General features: G+C 40.5%; 1 protein-coding gene across 1 annotated transcript in view; it reads right to left on the reverse strand.

Annotated features, from left to right (window-relative positions):
- Positions 1-17,166, reverse strand: part of znf608 (zinc finger protein 608) — a 65,758-nt gene that overhangs the window by 33,920 nt on the left and 14,672 nt on the right. The window contains exon 4 of the mRNA XM_042420434.1: positions 352-622. Within this exon, the coding sequence (XP_042276368.1) occupies positions 352-622 (271 nt within the window). The remainder of the gene's footprint in view (positions 1-351; positions 623-17,166) is intronic.

Consider the following 17,166-nt stretch of genomic DNA (forward strand, 5'->3'; position numbering starts at 1 on the left):
TTATCGTTATATTTTCAAATGAGAAATGTCTCCTTGCTAGTTTTATTTTGGGCAAAACGTATTTAAAAATGTACTTTAAAAAAAATGTAAATAAATCTTGCAGCTTTTTGCCCATCAATAAGGTAACGTTGGGAACCCCTGTGTTACAATATAAAGTCACACAAACTATATTTAATATTTGTCTTCAACTGCCGACTTAATTTGATCCAAATAAAAAATAAAATTTTAAAATAGAACATTTAGACTAAAAGAATAAGTATTTTTAGGTGGAATTACAGAACGTACACACTAATGAGAGGGACATAAATCCCATAAGCATTTTGCGTTTTTGATTTTTTTTTAACTCCTTACCTTCCTCAGTCTCGTGCCAGACGATGCCCTCCAGGTTGACGCTGGTCCCGGGCTGGCAGGGCCCCAGACAAGCCGAGTCGCCGTCCAGCACCCCTGACACGCCTCCATCCTGGGTGTTGGTGCCGATAGACCTCGTCCTCACCGCCAGCTGCTTGGGGTTAGAGGTGGGCAGGGTCGGAGGGGAGAAGGAGGGGGCCGAGGGCAGGGAGGATCCGGGGGCCCCGGGGTGGCCTGGAGCGGGGGGCGCCGGCACTGTGAACATGGGGTCCACCTGGAGGGAAGAGGAGACGATTCATTAGAGGTCAGAGAAAGACACTGTCATGCATCGTAATATGTAATTTTACTTTAGTTCGCTTCAGTTCCACTTCATTTTTGTCATCATTTCAATTTCAGTTTCATTAAACTTAATGAAATAAGGCTCCATGGCTGCATTGAATATTTCTGCAGAAAAGAGTGAAAGAGGCTTCAAGAGAGAGACGGTCAAAAATACAAGTAAGAAAAAATTATTAATGTCATTTTAATATTACTGATGTGAAGCCGGCTGACACCTGATTATTTGAATGTTCCTGCATAATAGAGGCAAGAATCGGAAGGACGTTTTAGAAGAGGAGACATTTTCTCCAAATGTCATACCATTCATTATTCTATTCTCAGTCTGCGGTTACCAACTTCCTACTATTGAAGCAGCTAATCACCTCCCAACTATATCCGGACTTTAAAAAATCTTTTTACCTATTTCGATTCATCTACATCTCTTTATCATGACGTCCTTAAGAGGCAAATATTTCACCCTCATTCACCAGTTTCTGGAAGTAGAAGTTTCCAGCCAACACATACAGTACATGTAGAAGCTACACATTATAATTAGCTGCCATGTTTGCACACGGCGACTTGGCAAAAACGAGGTACTAAAGAGAAAGTCTGGCAACCCAGCAGACCGTTTGTCAACCTTACCACGTCTGTTTGGGAAATTCAGACTCCAGCAAGAGCACAGGCGTCCTACAGCTGTCGAAACAATTTAAATGTAACAGAAATCATCAGCTAAAGTGACGTCCAGGGGACTACTTTCTGTGTTTGACATGATTTCTGTGAAATTTAAGTCTTTTGAGAAGCTGTAAGAAGTTCACGCCTTGAACAACATCTTTCTTGCTGGAGGTGATGAGTAAAATGACATCAAATCCGTGAGGGAACCGAGGACAGCGAAGGTGTTGATATGTTTCATCCGAAGTGCTTGTTGAATGGTTTAAACATCCTCTGATACCCTTTCCATTTACACCCTTCTGATGTTGAAACTGTAGGGAGGCCCTGACAACTTTCTGAAACTTATTCACACCCTCTTCACGCAGTGATTGGCCAGCTTAGCAGAGGAACAGAGAGAAAAAAAGCTCTCTTTTTTTAATTCTTTACACAACTATTTCTGTCACTTTTCATGTGAATAAACGAGTGCAACACTATGAAAGCGTGCGCTGTTATTCCGATATTTAATCAGCTTTTCCACACAGCCGTTCACAACAGCTATAAACACTTTTATTGGGATGTCGGTCAAACTGGGTCTTTTTGAGCAGTCTTTTAACTCTTTTATTTTGTATGTAGCCTTCCATTGCATATTTAAGACTCTTTTACAGGGCTCTCATTTGAAGTTTTCAACCAACTCACAGAGTCAGTTACAGTTGTCGACAAAATCGACAGTCACAGCTAGAAATGAAAAACTGCTTTTGTCTACTTCTGTCTGACATCAAGGATACATTTTTTGTTAATTACAACAAAGTTAAAGGGTAAATCTGCCACTGTGATCACTGTGAACTGCATACGAGCAGTGATAGAGCTGAACACCTGATGGACGTAGTAACAGTAACTCAGAGGGGTGGAGCTTAGCAGAGTCAATTCTCTTTGTGTTCATCGCTATGAGCGAATCTTTTAATATTACACACAGTAACTGATTCAGTTTTGGGTGCTTTCACACCTGCCTTGTTTAGTTTGGTTGAATTGAACTCTGGTTCGTTTCCTTGGTGCGGTTCGTTTGGGCAGGTGTGAACACAGCAATCGCACCAAAACAACCGGACCGAGACCTTGTTGAAGAGGTGGTCTCGATCTGGTTACAAACAGTCTCTGGTACAGTTCGTTAGTGGAGTGAACGTGGTCTGATTGCAGGAGGCATTGTGCATTTTTTATTTAAACCAGCTCCTGTAGCCAGCTGTGTGCATTATGCTCCCATTTCCTCTTCAGCCAATTGAAGGCAGCACATCTTCATGAAGCAACACAACGGGCCAATGTATTGTTAATATTCATATGTTGATGTTACACTGAACAAACAGAAACAAAGTAAACAAACTGCTGTATTTTTAACAATTTTACTCTTGTGAAGCACTTTATGACTTTGCTCTGTGAAAGCTGCTATATTAAATAAACTTTACTTACTGTAGCTACATGTCATGGACAGACGTGTGTTGCTAACAGAGATTTTGAAGAGCAACAACCAAACCAGCATCTAAAGGGTCTGAAGTGACATTTGCAGGTATGTTTACATTATGTTTAATGAGCTGCAGCTGAGCAGCTAATTAGCTATCTAGCCTGCTAACTGATGTTAGCGGTGCACTTTTCCAGGTGAATGTTTGTTTGGTGGCTCGTTCAACAAGTTAAGCTGCAGGACAAGACGTGTGTTCATGTTTGCAAGTTAGATAAGAAGGTGGCTTTAGCTGGAAAGCTTTAGTGGGTTGTTGTTCAGAGTCTGTGGCTCTTGTGTTTTGTAGCAGGATGCAATCAGGCTCAGTGTGACCGTCTGCTCTGCTAATGATAGAACGCCACATCACTTAATGCAGAGATTTGATTTGCTGTATGGAAATAAGGACTCCAGCTATGTAGACGGATAACTAACAGTATTCTGTTGAATTAATGCAAAACTACGGGGTGCCATCATGAAATCAAAAAATATAAAATATAAATTTCTCCCTTTTGGTTTCTAATTTTTTTCTCAAAGGAGAACACAAGATAAGTGATTTACTGAGCAGATATGTTGCTGTAGGTGACAAAAAAATTTGCAGTGTCATTAGCTGTATTAGTAAGCTCTGTCTTGGCTGCCACTTAAATATCATCCAGAAGCCACTGCCTCGCTGTACACTGAGCAACACAGGAAAACACAATGAATATTATATTTTGGCTTTGTAAATAATATGTGTATATTTCTCATAATCATAGGCAAGGTGCATCAAAAAATAATGTAATAATGTCGAGTATTTATACTGTAAAACACCCCCCTAAGAGCTGAACACTTGTACACATATAGTATAGCCACAGTCAGACACTTATATAAGTGTTAGATTTCTACTCTGCTTCTTGTGTCCAGCACTGTTTCATAAAAGCAAGAACACTGGTTTTAAGTTTTCAAGGCCTGTGAGTGATCTTAACCACTGTCATCACCATGGTTACTGGTAATGAAATACTAAGCCATTGGTGCTTATAAGAGCCCCACTCTTATCTTCGCTACTTATTATGGTCCCAATTACAACAGCTCTGGGAAATAATTCTGCTGAGAGAGCAGCAGCAATCAGCAATGAAGGATTTTTCTCGCCGTTATGACTCAATAAAGATTACGGGCTTGACAGATATCTCACTGCACGATATTCTTGAGTGATTTCCCGGCTCTAACAACTTCCTCGCCATGCCAAGTCTGTAAATACTTGAGAAAACAAAAGCACTTTGTCAAATCCAACACAGAGCTCTTCTGTGGCGTTTCTGTGGTTTCTAAGATAAAGGAGTTGTGCCTCTGTTGTGCTATTATGAAGATCAATCAGTTACTCTTACAGGTCGCTCTCAAATCTGACAAGAAATTATTATTTTTTTTGCTTCCTAGGAGAGAAAAACAAAAGACTCAGGGGTGCTCTGTGCTTTTCTTTAAAATCCCTCTGCTATTTTTCTTCTAAAGCTTCTTAAATTGCAGAGGTTACTGCCAAGGTTACAAGTGGACTCCAGCACTGTGGACTCAATTCACATGATTTGAACTTCAAAGTCTCAGTTAAATGGAAAGTAGAGCCTCCTCAGCTTCAGTTAGGTGATGTATTTTTGAGCAGCAAGACACAAGCTCAAAGAGAAGCAAAGGATACTGGAGCTGCCTGCATATAAGCTGGTGATTGACGCGGTGACCCGGTGGAACGGCGCGCTGGAGATGCTGGAACACTTCCTGAAGCAGCAACCAGCAATCTTGGCAGCTCTGCTGTCACCTCAAGTGTGCAGGAATGTAACGAAAGTGATCTCAGCAGTCTGACAGAGGTTGACATAATGGTCGCAGAAGATGTGGTGAAAGCTCTTGAGACACTGAAGCAACCACACTGGTAATGTCTGAAGAGAAGACCCCGACTCTATCTGTCATTGCACCTCTGCACGCACAGCTGCTGGAGGAGATGAGCAGCGTCCCCCACGACTCCACAGTGATTAAAGACCTTAAGACAGCTGTATACAACAAGTTGAACTCATGCTTACTTAACGTCTGTGTGTGTCAGTCTGTCTGTCTGTGTAACAGTGATTGAAATATGTGAAATCTCTTTAAGATATGTGTCCTGAAGGAAAAGCTGTATGTAAAGAAAGCATTACATCCTTGCTTCAAGTCCCTGCCTTTCTCGTCCAATGACGCCTGTGACGATATTCTTCAAACTGATGACTGAAGCCGCTGGTCTGGAGCAAGTTGAGGCATCTAATGTAAGTAATAGAAGTATAGAAATAACTGATTCCTGGCTGTTCCTGTACACTACAGTATTTGAATATAAATTCTAAACAGTCTTTTTCTTAGTGTTAGCAGCAATATTAAATAATTGAATTCCCCAGTGAGTTCCCAATTGATTTTCCCATTAGGTTAATTCCTGAATATTATATTTCTTTCAACAGTAAGAATCTGGTGGTGATGGAGCTGATACTGTTCCTGTACAGCAGGAAGACAACTCCCTTGGTCCTGTTGAACTGGATGATGCCCCTGCTACTTCACCAAAGAGGTCAAAGGAGTCTTCAGCATTGATGGCTGCATTGGGCCAGTTTACATGTCAAAAATCTACAGTATCATAGAAAACTCTGACTGACAAGGCACAGGAAGAAGTGAACAGATACAGAGGCAAGGTCAGACTGTCCTCCCACAGTCCCACAGAAGTAAAACCTGTTCCACTCTCTGAAAATCCACTGAACCGGTGGAGGGTGCATGCAGGGGAGCCGATCGAACCAGTATCTTTGTATCTCCGCGATCCAGCATCCCCTCTGAGAGAGTTTTCTCAACCGTTGGCGATACTGTTACTGCACAAAGGAGCTGCCTCACTCCGCAACATGTAGATGAGCTCCTTCTCTGGCAGAAAAATCTTACAATCTCCAAGAAGTGAGAAAGCAGACTCATGAAGGGGCTTTAGTTTCATGGACTTTACAGTTTACAATGTCCAGAGGTTTTATAAGACCTTTTTTTTAATATAAAAACCTTTTTCAATTTCTAATTGTTGGTTTACTTCTACTTATTAATTAATATACGGTTGTTTGTCTCTTTTGGTATCTTTATATCCTGTATAAACTTGTGTCATAGTACACAAATACTACTGTTGTATGACTTGTTCCTTGTTATAGCTATAAAAATAGCTACATAGCTTCGCTGTGTTCCACCTCCTCAGTACAGTTACTCAGGTATTTAGCCAAATCATCAGCCTACATAACACTTCCTGAAGAGGCAAACTGATCAAATACAGTTAAGCACTGAGGTTCCTCATGCATATTGGCCCTGATGTCCTGTGTTGAAATTAAATGAAATAACTCTCTGAATAAAGGCTTTTAAACTTTTTTGCCAGGAGTGTGCCTTCTTTTCTGAACTTTTGTGTTCTCTACCAAATAGCACCTTCATCACACTTGTTTGAACTTCCGAGCACTCTGGACCCTTTCTTTCTAACAATATGAACCAACAGTAGCGGCAGTAGGCCAAATAATGTATTAGTTGTACTAGTAACTATTATAGCACCTTGTAAAAACAGAAAATTCAAAGTAAAGACCAGAATAGAAACTAGACATTAAGATTGTTTTTGTCCTGACAGCTTTCACTGTTTATTTTACACTGCATTAAGCTGCACAGTGGTACGTGTGCACCTGATACTGCAGCAGCTGAAGCGGACTAATATTACTGTATTGTAAACAACTTCCAATGTAGCATCACATCTGTATAAAAAAAGATTCAAGGGAAGGAGGACAGATGTAATGAATATGATGGCCTGATGATTTAACATGAAGGAATGAATTAAACATTTGTGACACCTTGAAACACAACTGCTAACCTGCTGTTAACACAAGAGTTACTCCTCCTAACTGACTGCATTAAACACAACAACCTGAAACCTCAGTTTCTCCTGCTACAGTACTAATTTGTGTGCTTAAATGACGTAATTCAAGTGCATGAATAAATAATATCTGTGCACAATTTTAACAAGGATTTCTCCTGACACCCTCTAGGCTTTGTGACTCACTAATCTCTGAAAAGTGTCTCATACTTTCAAGAGGGGGATGAGATTGATGTGGAAACTTGATAAAGATAATTTAAGGGGACAAATTACTTATTATTATTTATAAGGTTATTTGGTGTAATTTCTTCCAGTAAAAATATGCCAATGCTTGCTACTTCCCAAACTCCTCTTTCCTAACTCAAAAGCTCAAAGAGTTTCTATTCCAGGCTCTCCCATGCCGACAGGATCTGTACTCCAGGTATTATGAGAAGCTTTGTTTCAGCTGTGTACTGCGCTGTATCAATGTTAAAACCCTGATAAACAATGCAAATTTATAATACAAAATAGCAATAAAACAAAACACAGATGATCCTCTGTGCTTCCTGAAACCGCCTCTTAACTCCCACACAGCTGCTGACAAAGACCACCCAGGACTTCTTCTACCAAATCACAAAGCAAATTAACTATAAAAGAAGAATCACGATCCCCGGTGATTTCTGTTCTGCCGTTTTCCTCCCTCAGACACCCAGAACAACAACTCTCAGTCGCAATTCACACAGCAGCTATAGTCAGCTAGGACGCACAGTCACACAGTAACAATAACAATAAAAAAAAACACAAGCCTGCTCCCTCGCGTGTGAAACGCTTCAAACAAATCATCCTTTCTCACACTGTTTCTTAATTAAAAAAAAACAGAGGAAAATCACAGCAAAACATCACTAAAGTGCAGGCAGCTTTAGCATTAAAGAAACAAGCTTGTGTCGTCTCTCCCTCCAAAAAAAACTGAGGATGTGGGAGGACAGTCTGACCTTGCCTCTGAGCAAGGCTGCCAAAGCAGTAATCTGTGTAATACGTTGCTTTAAAAGGATTACATGTTTGGGTTTTCTTTGGCTGAATGTAGAGAATGAATGTACACGCTGTTCCATTTTTATATTAAATAGTACAATAATTATCCTGTCTTCACAGCTCCCTAAAAATCTGTTTTGCATGATCTGGCAAAGTATCATGTTTACATAAGATTATTATATAAATGATGTAATACAATAATGGGGTAATGCATTGCAGACAATTTAAGGAAATGATTTATAGACACTACAGTGCAAATATAAACCTCATAAATTGTGACAAGCGTGCAAGCAAACGTTGTTAGGATCATGTTTGGATAAAGAGTGCTTGTTATTTTTGTGTGGCCCATAAGCTCTACTCATGAGGGACTAAAGCTGCCCGCTAAATGTCAGAAACCCCCAATTAAAACCCATCTTGTCAGTAAAATAATCTGCTTTATTTTTTTTCAGTGTGTGTGTGTGTGTGTGCATGCAGAGCAACACAAAAATAGCACGGCAATGCTATAAACTTGATAAAACCAGTGGAAATAAAGAAGGGTGATGATAAAGTTGTCTCATGTCTGCTCTCAGCTTCACTGTGAAGTCAGCTAAACAAAGACTCTGGCACCGTTACCTTTACTGCCGTCCAGCATAATCATCACTTCACCTCGGCTGACAGCGCTCTCAGCTCTCATGCAGCCAGACGCTCTGTAGTGCTTCAGTATGATTTTATTACTGAACTGTGGACCAGGACAGTTGCAAACCCCCGTCTCTGTTATCAAAGTCTTGTGCTTTAGATGGTCCATGCATGTAGAAGAATGTGGTAACACCTTTGGCCTTTGATTCCCCCTAATTCTTAATATCATAAATTGTTTTAACCTTGTCTGTTACAGTTATTTATCTATCTATTTATGTTTTGTTATAATTATCTAACTGTATTTTTAATTTCTGTGAACATCCTCCAGGCAGCAGTTACATTTCCCAACAAAATGTAACTGGGAAAACATATCGGTAGTGTTAGAGCCATTTGTATCTATGTGTGTGTTAAGGTCATTCCCTGGTTGCCACAGTAGATGGCGTATCGGACAGCAGCATATGGAAATGCATATGTAGAAGATTACTGTTTCCCCGCAAATGCCCCTATATTGCAACACTTACGGTAAAAAGATGTTTCAATCCTTCCTGTCCACTCTAAGACATTAGGTAAAATAAAGCATACTGACCACTGGTCATGTGCTGAATTGCATCTCACAGACTCGTAGCTTTAACTGTGTTCGCAGCCATTTTACCAAGCGGCAACCTCCGGGGCTGTAAAATGAAGCCAATGCGGAAGTGCCAAAAACTGCACTTCCTTGAATGGCCACTTGAGGCTCCAAAAGCGAGTCAATCCAGTTTTGGTCTCTGTAGCTAATTTCCTCTTTCATGACAACTGTACGGGAGGTGAATTTTTTTATAACTCACTTGTTTAAATTTTATTAAGCCGTAAAGTTCTGCATAATGAAGGACATGGCTGCTTTGAGTGACACGTCCGCCAGCCGCTAGGTGGCTTGTTTCAGCCATTTGGCCCGCCTCTCTGCCCATTTTTGATTGGCTGGGAGTTAGGCAGCATCACACACTGCCAAGATGGCGACGACCGGAGCGGCTCGCTTTGAGCTTCAAAACCGCTCTTCAGAAACCAACGGGTGACGTCACGGTAACTACGTCCATATTTTTATACAATCTATGCATTTTACACATGTCAACGCATATTGAAAAGCAAATATATCAACACTGTAAGATGCAGTTGAAAGCTCAGATGAGTTAGTAAGTGGACCCACATACTGTTCCTAAAGGTTACCCCAAAGTCGCAAAAAATTATATATATTTTTTGCGTGCAAGACATTCTTTCTTTTCTTGGAGTTCGGGGGCTCTGTACTGAGATCAAGAACAAATTTTCATGCTCAAATTTCTCTTGTTTAGGAATGAGGACTTAATCTGAATTCACAAGTTACCGCTCACGTCTGCAGTGTCAATGTCTTTCATTTAGTGTTCAGTCTTCTTCTTCTCCTCCCTTGTACTGATGCTGATTGAAATTGCATCACCTCGAGCTTCTGTGATTGATTTCTGTTGTTGTTTTTTTTCCCCCTGAGTCTGCAAGACAAGGTTTTGTGAAGCCGTCAGTATCTTTGGTTGGGCAACAAAGACCGAGATGTAAAGAAATATATATATATATATGTGGTGGGGAAGGGGGGGGGGGGCCCTCAAGTAGTACTGCTTTAACTAAACCACGCAGGAACACAAAATACACAAAGACCCAAATAACACTAAAATATGCATAACCCCCGAAGCTTCACACAAACACAGAAGCTGTCTTCCTGACTTTCTTTCAGATAAAATCCACCGACATCCTTCCTCACAGTCAGCTACAGAATCACCAGACGGACCAAATCTCTGTGTAATACCACGAAAAGAAAAAAAAGGATGTTTTATTCTATTTCTCCTTGCAAAACTCACACAGAGAAGCACAATGCCCACTAACAAAATAAAAAAATAGACTTTACAAGATCAACACAGATATGGAATAATTGTTTTCACGTTATGTCAAGATTACGAGTTAATTGTCTCTTTATCTCAGGATATCAAAGTCGTTTTCTTGTGATAACGAGATAAACAGCTCAAGAAATTAAATGGTTGTTGTTTTTTTTCAAAATAACAAGATACTGTAATTATCACCTTATCTTGTGGAAACAAAAGTTACTATGAAATAACTAAATCACCTTTTGTTTTCTTGTGGAAACAAGATATTTATCCATCACGACAAAACGTGTTATCTCCAGATAATGGGATTAAAGGATATGTTTGTATTTTTTCTATCTTAATACAATACTTCTGTCAGACAGTATGGACGCTGAGAGAGTTGTAGTTCATCACAATCATTCCCGCCGTCCATACTGGCCATGATGGGAACTCTTTGTAAATATTGGGGGGGTTTAAATTCACAGACCTGTAAAGCAACCAAAAGCTCATATAAGCCTTCAGCAATCTTAATTAGGTAAACCACATGGGTATCATCGTTGTGGTAATCGTGTGTAGATTTACTGCTGGTGGCAACAAACCAACATGAGACTACCGTGATGTATTAATCTGCTGCAACTCAGCAAAGAAAACACGTCCTGGGAAATAAGAAGATGCTTAAAAGACTGTGAGGATCATGAAGTTTGACCCCCATCTTTTAGAGAGAAGCTAGTGGATCTCTCGTGATCGTAAAAAAGAAGGTTAAAAACGTAACTGCAACCATCATAAAGAGGCGGAGTAAAGCTGCCAGAGAACTGCTGGACAGAGTGTTTGAACGTGTCTCTCTAATTCTTTTTTTCATTTGTTACACAACTATTTCTGTAACTTTTAGTATGAACAACAGAGACACTATGAATGTCTTCTTTATGACATCCGGCTTTTCATCCCACCTTCGAGTAAGACTTTTGATTTCTGCATGAGGTTGGACAACATGGCGTACAAACGTATTTTTTTGAAGCATCAGCCCTGCAAACATGATGTAAGTCTATAATAAAATAATACTCTCACAGAAAGTGAGATATTTTTTTTTAGCCCTACAAGCAGCAAAGCTCAAAAAAATGTTGGTCTGTCTTTGATTCAACTACTGGATGGACGGCCATGAAAGTTTGACTGAAATCATCTTTTTCCCTTTCAGATGACTTGTAATAACTGATGATCCCCTGACGTTTCATCTAGCATCGCCCATTTTTCCAATACTTTGCTAATTACCAAACGTTTGCATGCTAACATGTTAAAGTCAGATGGTGAACACAACAATAGCATGTTAGCATCTGTAACAGAGTGACAGAACGGCAGCAGGAAGACAGACAGTAGGGATGTGCAGAGATCCCAGTATTTGTATTTGTATCTGTATTTGTTGAGGCAGCAAAATTATTTGTATTTGTATTCGAATAAAAGTGGAAAGAGGCTTAAAAATCCTGTTTTTGTTTTTATTACACTTATAATTTTAGAAAATTAAAGATGAAAATTAAAGTGATGTCTGTAATCTTCATTCACATGCAAACTCATAAAAAGCTGATTAGCTTAAACCTGGCAGAGAAATCTCTGTCTTCTGGGAGAAATCTACCCGGTTTCTGTAAACTACCCGATTACGGAAACTAGGTTTCTCGTTTACATGAGAGTTAAGAAATCAGCTGACTCTCTCTCTCTCTCTCTCTCTCTCTCTCTCTCTCAAGATGACTGTAAACTGGTTATTTTATTTGTTATGAGCATGTTAGCATGCTGACGTTAGCATGTTCAGTTAAGCATTTAGATCAAGTACAGAGTCGCTAGTATGGCTGCATCTCTCTTATGGTGTCGTTATTATTTCTTGCAGTGACACAAACGAGGTCAACAATCTTTATTGTCGTAAATATCAAACATTTTTAGAATAATGCTGACGAGAACGATGGGCAGCAGCTACCACGTCTTGAGGCTGAAATACCTTAAAGTGCCAACGACAGCGGCTAGACGCTCCAACCATGTCAGCCATGTTTTTTCAGTGAGTCATTCTGGTCTCAATCTCTAAATTCAGGCCCTCTAATAAGTGTGCTGGTGGTCATTTTGGAAATTATGATCATAACACAAACAATTAAAACCATTAAACAGCACACACTGTATGATCACGTTTCCGCCTGTCAACACCGACTGACTCCGACTGGACGCTCTAGCGGTGAGAGGATGAAGGGATGGACAGAGAGAGAGAGAGAAATAAAAAAAAGCTGCTGCTGCAGTTCAACCTGAAGCAGATTATCCGTGAATGTTTTCCTCCTCCTCCTCCTCCTCCTCCTCCTCCTCCTCCTCCTCCTCACAGGCTGGAGCTTTGTGTTGCATTTGAATCACAAACAGCTGTCCTAACTCGCATACTGAGCTGTATTTACCCAAATTAATCAGGAGAGGGAGGGTGGAGGGTGGAGGGTGGATGTCAGGGGAGCCAGCTGAGTTTTCCATTAATTCAGCCTCTAAAATCTATAATTAAACAAAGAGACATTTTTTTATCTTTGGTTCTTATGGGTTTTTTTTGTGTTTTTTTTTAAATCTTCAATCACATTTTTATGCGCCACAGACTACAGAGGCACCCCGTGGTGTATGTATGTGTTCAAAAATGCTAATAAAGAATTTTTAGCAATCCAACGATCCAATTATCCATCCATCTTTTCATTTATCCATCCATCCATCTTTTTCATTTATCCGCCCCCTCATCCAGCTCTGATAATGGATGCAGGAGTGTTTATAGATGTAAAACTGGATTTTTTTATCATGTTTGGAGAGAAAAACGTTGCCTGAAGTGGATTTATCTGCTTCATCATCCTTTCCTCTTCATCTTCTTTCATTTCACCCCTTTCCTTTTTGCTTTTTCCTGTCTTTATTTCCTTCCTTTTATCCATCCCTCCATCTCTTTTATCCTTTTTCATTTCTTGTTGTCCTCCTCTTCTTCCCTCTTCCCTTTCCCTTTTCATTTCCTCATCCTCCTCTTCCTCCCTTTTCCTGTTTCTTCTTCCTCCGCTTGTTTTTTTTCCTTCTTGTCCTCTCTTCACCCCCGCTCATTAATTTCCTTTTTTGTTTCCCTTCCTACTTTTCTCTTCCTCCCTTTTCTTTCCTCTCCCTCCTTTGCATCATCCTCTTTCCTCCCTCCTCCTCTTTCTTTGTCCTTGTTTCCTTCCTCTTCTCTTCTCTTTTTCATTTCCTCCTATCCTCTGTTCCTTCTGTCTTCTCTTATTTCTGTCTATTCTCCATTTTTTCTCCCTCCTCCCTTTTTTCTCTCCTTCTGTCCTTTCTTCACTCCTCTCATCTCTTTCCTTTTCCCCCTCTGCTGTTTCTTTCCACCTCCTCCTATTTTCTCACTTCTGATTCTGCCTCACATCCCCCCTTTTTCTCTCCTCCTTTTTCTTTGTTGTCCTTCTTTCCTCTTCCTGCTCTTCCTCGATTTCCTTTCCTTCCTTCTTCCTTTTCACATTTTTTCCTCTCACCAATTCTTCCACCCGCTCCTCTACCTCCTCCCCCCTTTTCCTCTTATTTCTTTATCTTCTCCTCCCTTTTATTTCCCTTTCCTCCCATCTTCTGTTCCTATTTCCCTCTCTCCTTCCTCTTTCTTTGCCTCCTCCTCTTTTGTTTGTTTGTCTCCTCTCTTCCTCTCCTGCCTTTCCCCCTCTGCTGTTTCTTTCCTCCTCCCCTTTTCTCTCCATCTTCTTCCTTCTTTGTCCTTCTTTCCTCTTCTAGTTTCCTTTCCTTCCTTTTTACCCATCCTTTTTTCCTTTTCACATTTTTACCCTATCATCCTTTTCTTCCTCCCTCCTTTCTACCCCCCCCCCCCTCTTTTTCCTCTCATGTCTTGTCCTCATGTCCCCTCCTCTCCTCCCTTTATCTTCCTCTTCCTCCTCCTCCTCCCCTCCTATTAAATCCCTCAGTGAGAAGCCACACTGACAGTTTTTTTTTTTCCCTCCCAGACAGAAATCATCCCTGTCTTTATTGTCAGGCTGCTGAAAGAGGAGGCATTGTGTGTGTGTGTGTGTGTGTGTGTGTGTGTGTGTGTGTGTGTGAGCGCATGCAGACGATCTGCGGTTTGTGTGTGTTTTTGCACGTGTGTGTTTCTGCAATTGGTCGCCATTTTTTTTTCCTCTCTCCAGCCTCTCTCATCTCCACTCTCTTTCAGTCTCTACATTATGAACACACACACACACACACACACACACACACACACACACACACACACACACACACACACACACACCACTCACCTTCCTTTTAAATGACACGCTGTAATGGCATTTAAACCAACAGAGTGAGAAACAATGGATATTACTCTGCACAATCAACCATTAACAATAATTATGTTAGTCCAATTCTGCGTAAATTAATCTCCTGGAGTTGCGGCGTTTGCACGTAGAGCTTTCATAACGATATAATTAAAAAGCATCCGAACTGAGGCCGACGTCTCAGGCTTCCAGTCTGGCAGCAGATGTAACACCAGAGAGAGGTTTTAATATACAGGAGACTCAATAATGGTTTCCAAGAGAGGAAATTTGAAACCTTAATGACAGCAGAGCGACTGGACACTCAGCACACAGAAATGCTTCTTACAAGATATTCAAGAGAAAAACAATTATCTTTTAGAAATGAAATAATGAAACAACAATAATTCATGATGTGACGAGCCAGCTCGCCGATGTAGGCTGCAGATATGACGATTTGCAGTTGATATTATAGCAACATGGACGAGGAATGAACAGCAATTTCTCACTTTTCACATAAGCCCTTAAAATGACCTTTTAACGTTTACTATGATTGTTCCTTCAAGTGCTTCAAACCTGCTGTCAAATAAAAGTAAAAATGCCCCAAAAAAATCTTTTAAAAAAAAGTAATTTTCCAAGAGGACAGAGATACTACAGTAGTTTAAAAGGTTTTTATTTTGTTTTCTTCTATCATAGCGTCATTTTCAGAGAAAGAGCTCTAAAAAGCCGCTGTACACTACCTGCTCAAACAGCAAACAGACACAGTTAGCTGTAGACTAGCTGGTGAACATAGTGGAGCATTTAGCAGCTATAGAGCCAGATATTTCCCTCAGGAGTTGGTAGAGACCAAAAACAGAGCTAAAAGAGAGTGAATATTGGACTTACATTCACCAGGTGGACAGAAACACGACTCCACATGAATGATAATGTTGCTCCGTAACTGCTGGATGTGGAAATAAGCAACTGTTTGCTAACAAGTTCAGCAAATCAACTTTAAAGCTGATGATATGTCAGTGTTGTGTTCACTACTACTTGTAATTGAGGTTTAACATTAAATCAACACTTGTAAGGTTTTGCTAATGGTTCCAAACCCACTGAGAAGTTACACAACTCTGCAACTATATGCAGATTTCAGTCCGTTTAAGCCTCTTTTAGCTCATTGATTCATTTATTTTGGCTGCAAAGACTACATGGTGGAGTTCTTCAGGCCTTCATCCCCATATACATGAAAATTGTAGGCAGTCGTTTCCAGAAAACAAGCTCAGACAAACAGAGTGTGCTCTACCTGCCCTGCCCTGAATGGCAGAGCGCAGAAGACTGCAAACCAAAGGCCAAATTTTTTTGTATGATCATCCTCCTACACACAGAAACTTGGCACAAACCAAACAGCAAATCTGCACTGAAGTCAGGAGAAGCTAAACATCAAAAACGGACGGACAAATAGTGAAAACTCCTGTTATAATTTTCAGCAGCCAAAGGTGATGTATTCAAACTGTTTCTTTTATTCAAGCAACAGTCAAAAACTGTTCAGAAAAAACTGTCAAAAAATATTCAGATTCAGTTTACTATCATATAAAGAAAAACATCAAGTCTTCACATTTGATAAGCTGGAAACAGAGAATGGTTAGAATTTGTGCTCAAAAAAATATCTTAAAATAAATAGTTGGCGATTCATTTTCTGTTGATCGACTAATCAATTATTCATTTCAGCTCTAGCCGTAACCCTCTAACCCTAACCCTAACCCCTAACTCTAACCCTAACCCTCTAACCCTAACCCTATAACCCTAACCCCTAACTCTAACCCTCTAACCCTAACCCTATAACCCTAACCCCCAACTCTAACCCTCTAACCCTAACCCTATAACCCTAACCCCCAACTCTAACCCTCTAACCCTAACCCTATAACCCTAACTCTATAACCCTAACCCCTAACTCTAACCCTCTAACCCTAACCCTATAACCCTAACCCCCAACTCTAACCCTCTAACCCTAACCCCTAACTCTAACCCTAACCCTCTAACCCTAACCCTATAACCCTAACCCCTAACTCTAACCCTCTAACCCTAACCCTATAACCCTAACCCCCAACTCTAACCCTCTAACCCTAACCCCTAACTCTAACCCCTAACTCTAACCCTCTAACCCTAACCCTATAACCCTAACCCCCAACTCTAACCCTCTAACCCTAACCCTATAACCCTAACCCCTAACTCTAACCCTCTAACCCTAACCCTATAACCCTAACCCCCAACTCTAACCCTCTAACCCTAACCCTATAACCCTAACCCCCAACTCTAACCCTCTAACCCTAACCCTATAACCCTAACCCCTAACCCTCTAACTCTAACCCTAACCCTATAACCCTAACCCCTAACTCTAACCCTCTAACCCTAACCCTATAACCCTAACCCCCAACTCTAACCCTCTAACCCTAACCCCCAACTCTAACCCTCTAACCCTAACCCTAACCCTCTTACCCTAACCCCTAACCCTAACCCCTAACCCTAACCCCTATTCCCATTTATTTTAAAAATATCATTTTTGGGCAAGAAGAACACATGGGTGGTGCAAATACACCCTTAACATGCTCAACTGAATCTCTACAGGAAGCTTTTACCTTAAATTATTCTGCACAGACCTTCCTTAACCTGTACATAGAAACTTTCTCAATTAACTGAACATAAAATCATCACTTCTGCATCTTTCATGCGATGAAAAACACTTTAACATCACATGAAATGTTTTAAGCGAGCAACATTAAAGCAACATCTTCC

This window comes from Thunnus maccoyii, chromosome 9 (assembly GCF_910596095.1).
Source record: "Thunnus maccoyii chromosome 9, fThuMac1.1, whole genome shotgun sequence".
Classification (NCBI taxonomy): Eukaryota; Metazoa; Chordata; class Actinopteri; order Scombriformes; family Scombridae; genus Thunnus; species Thunnus maccoyii.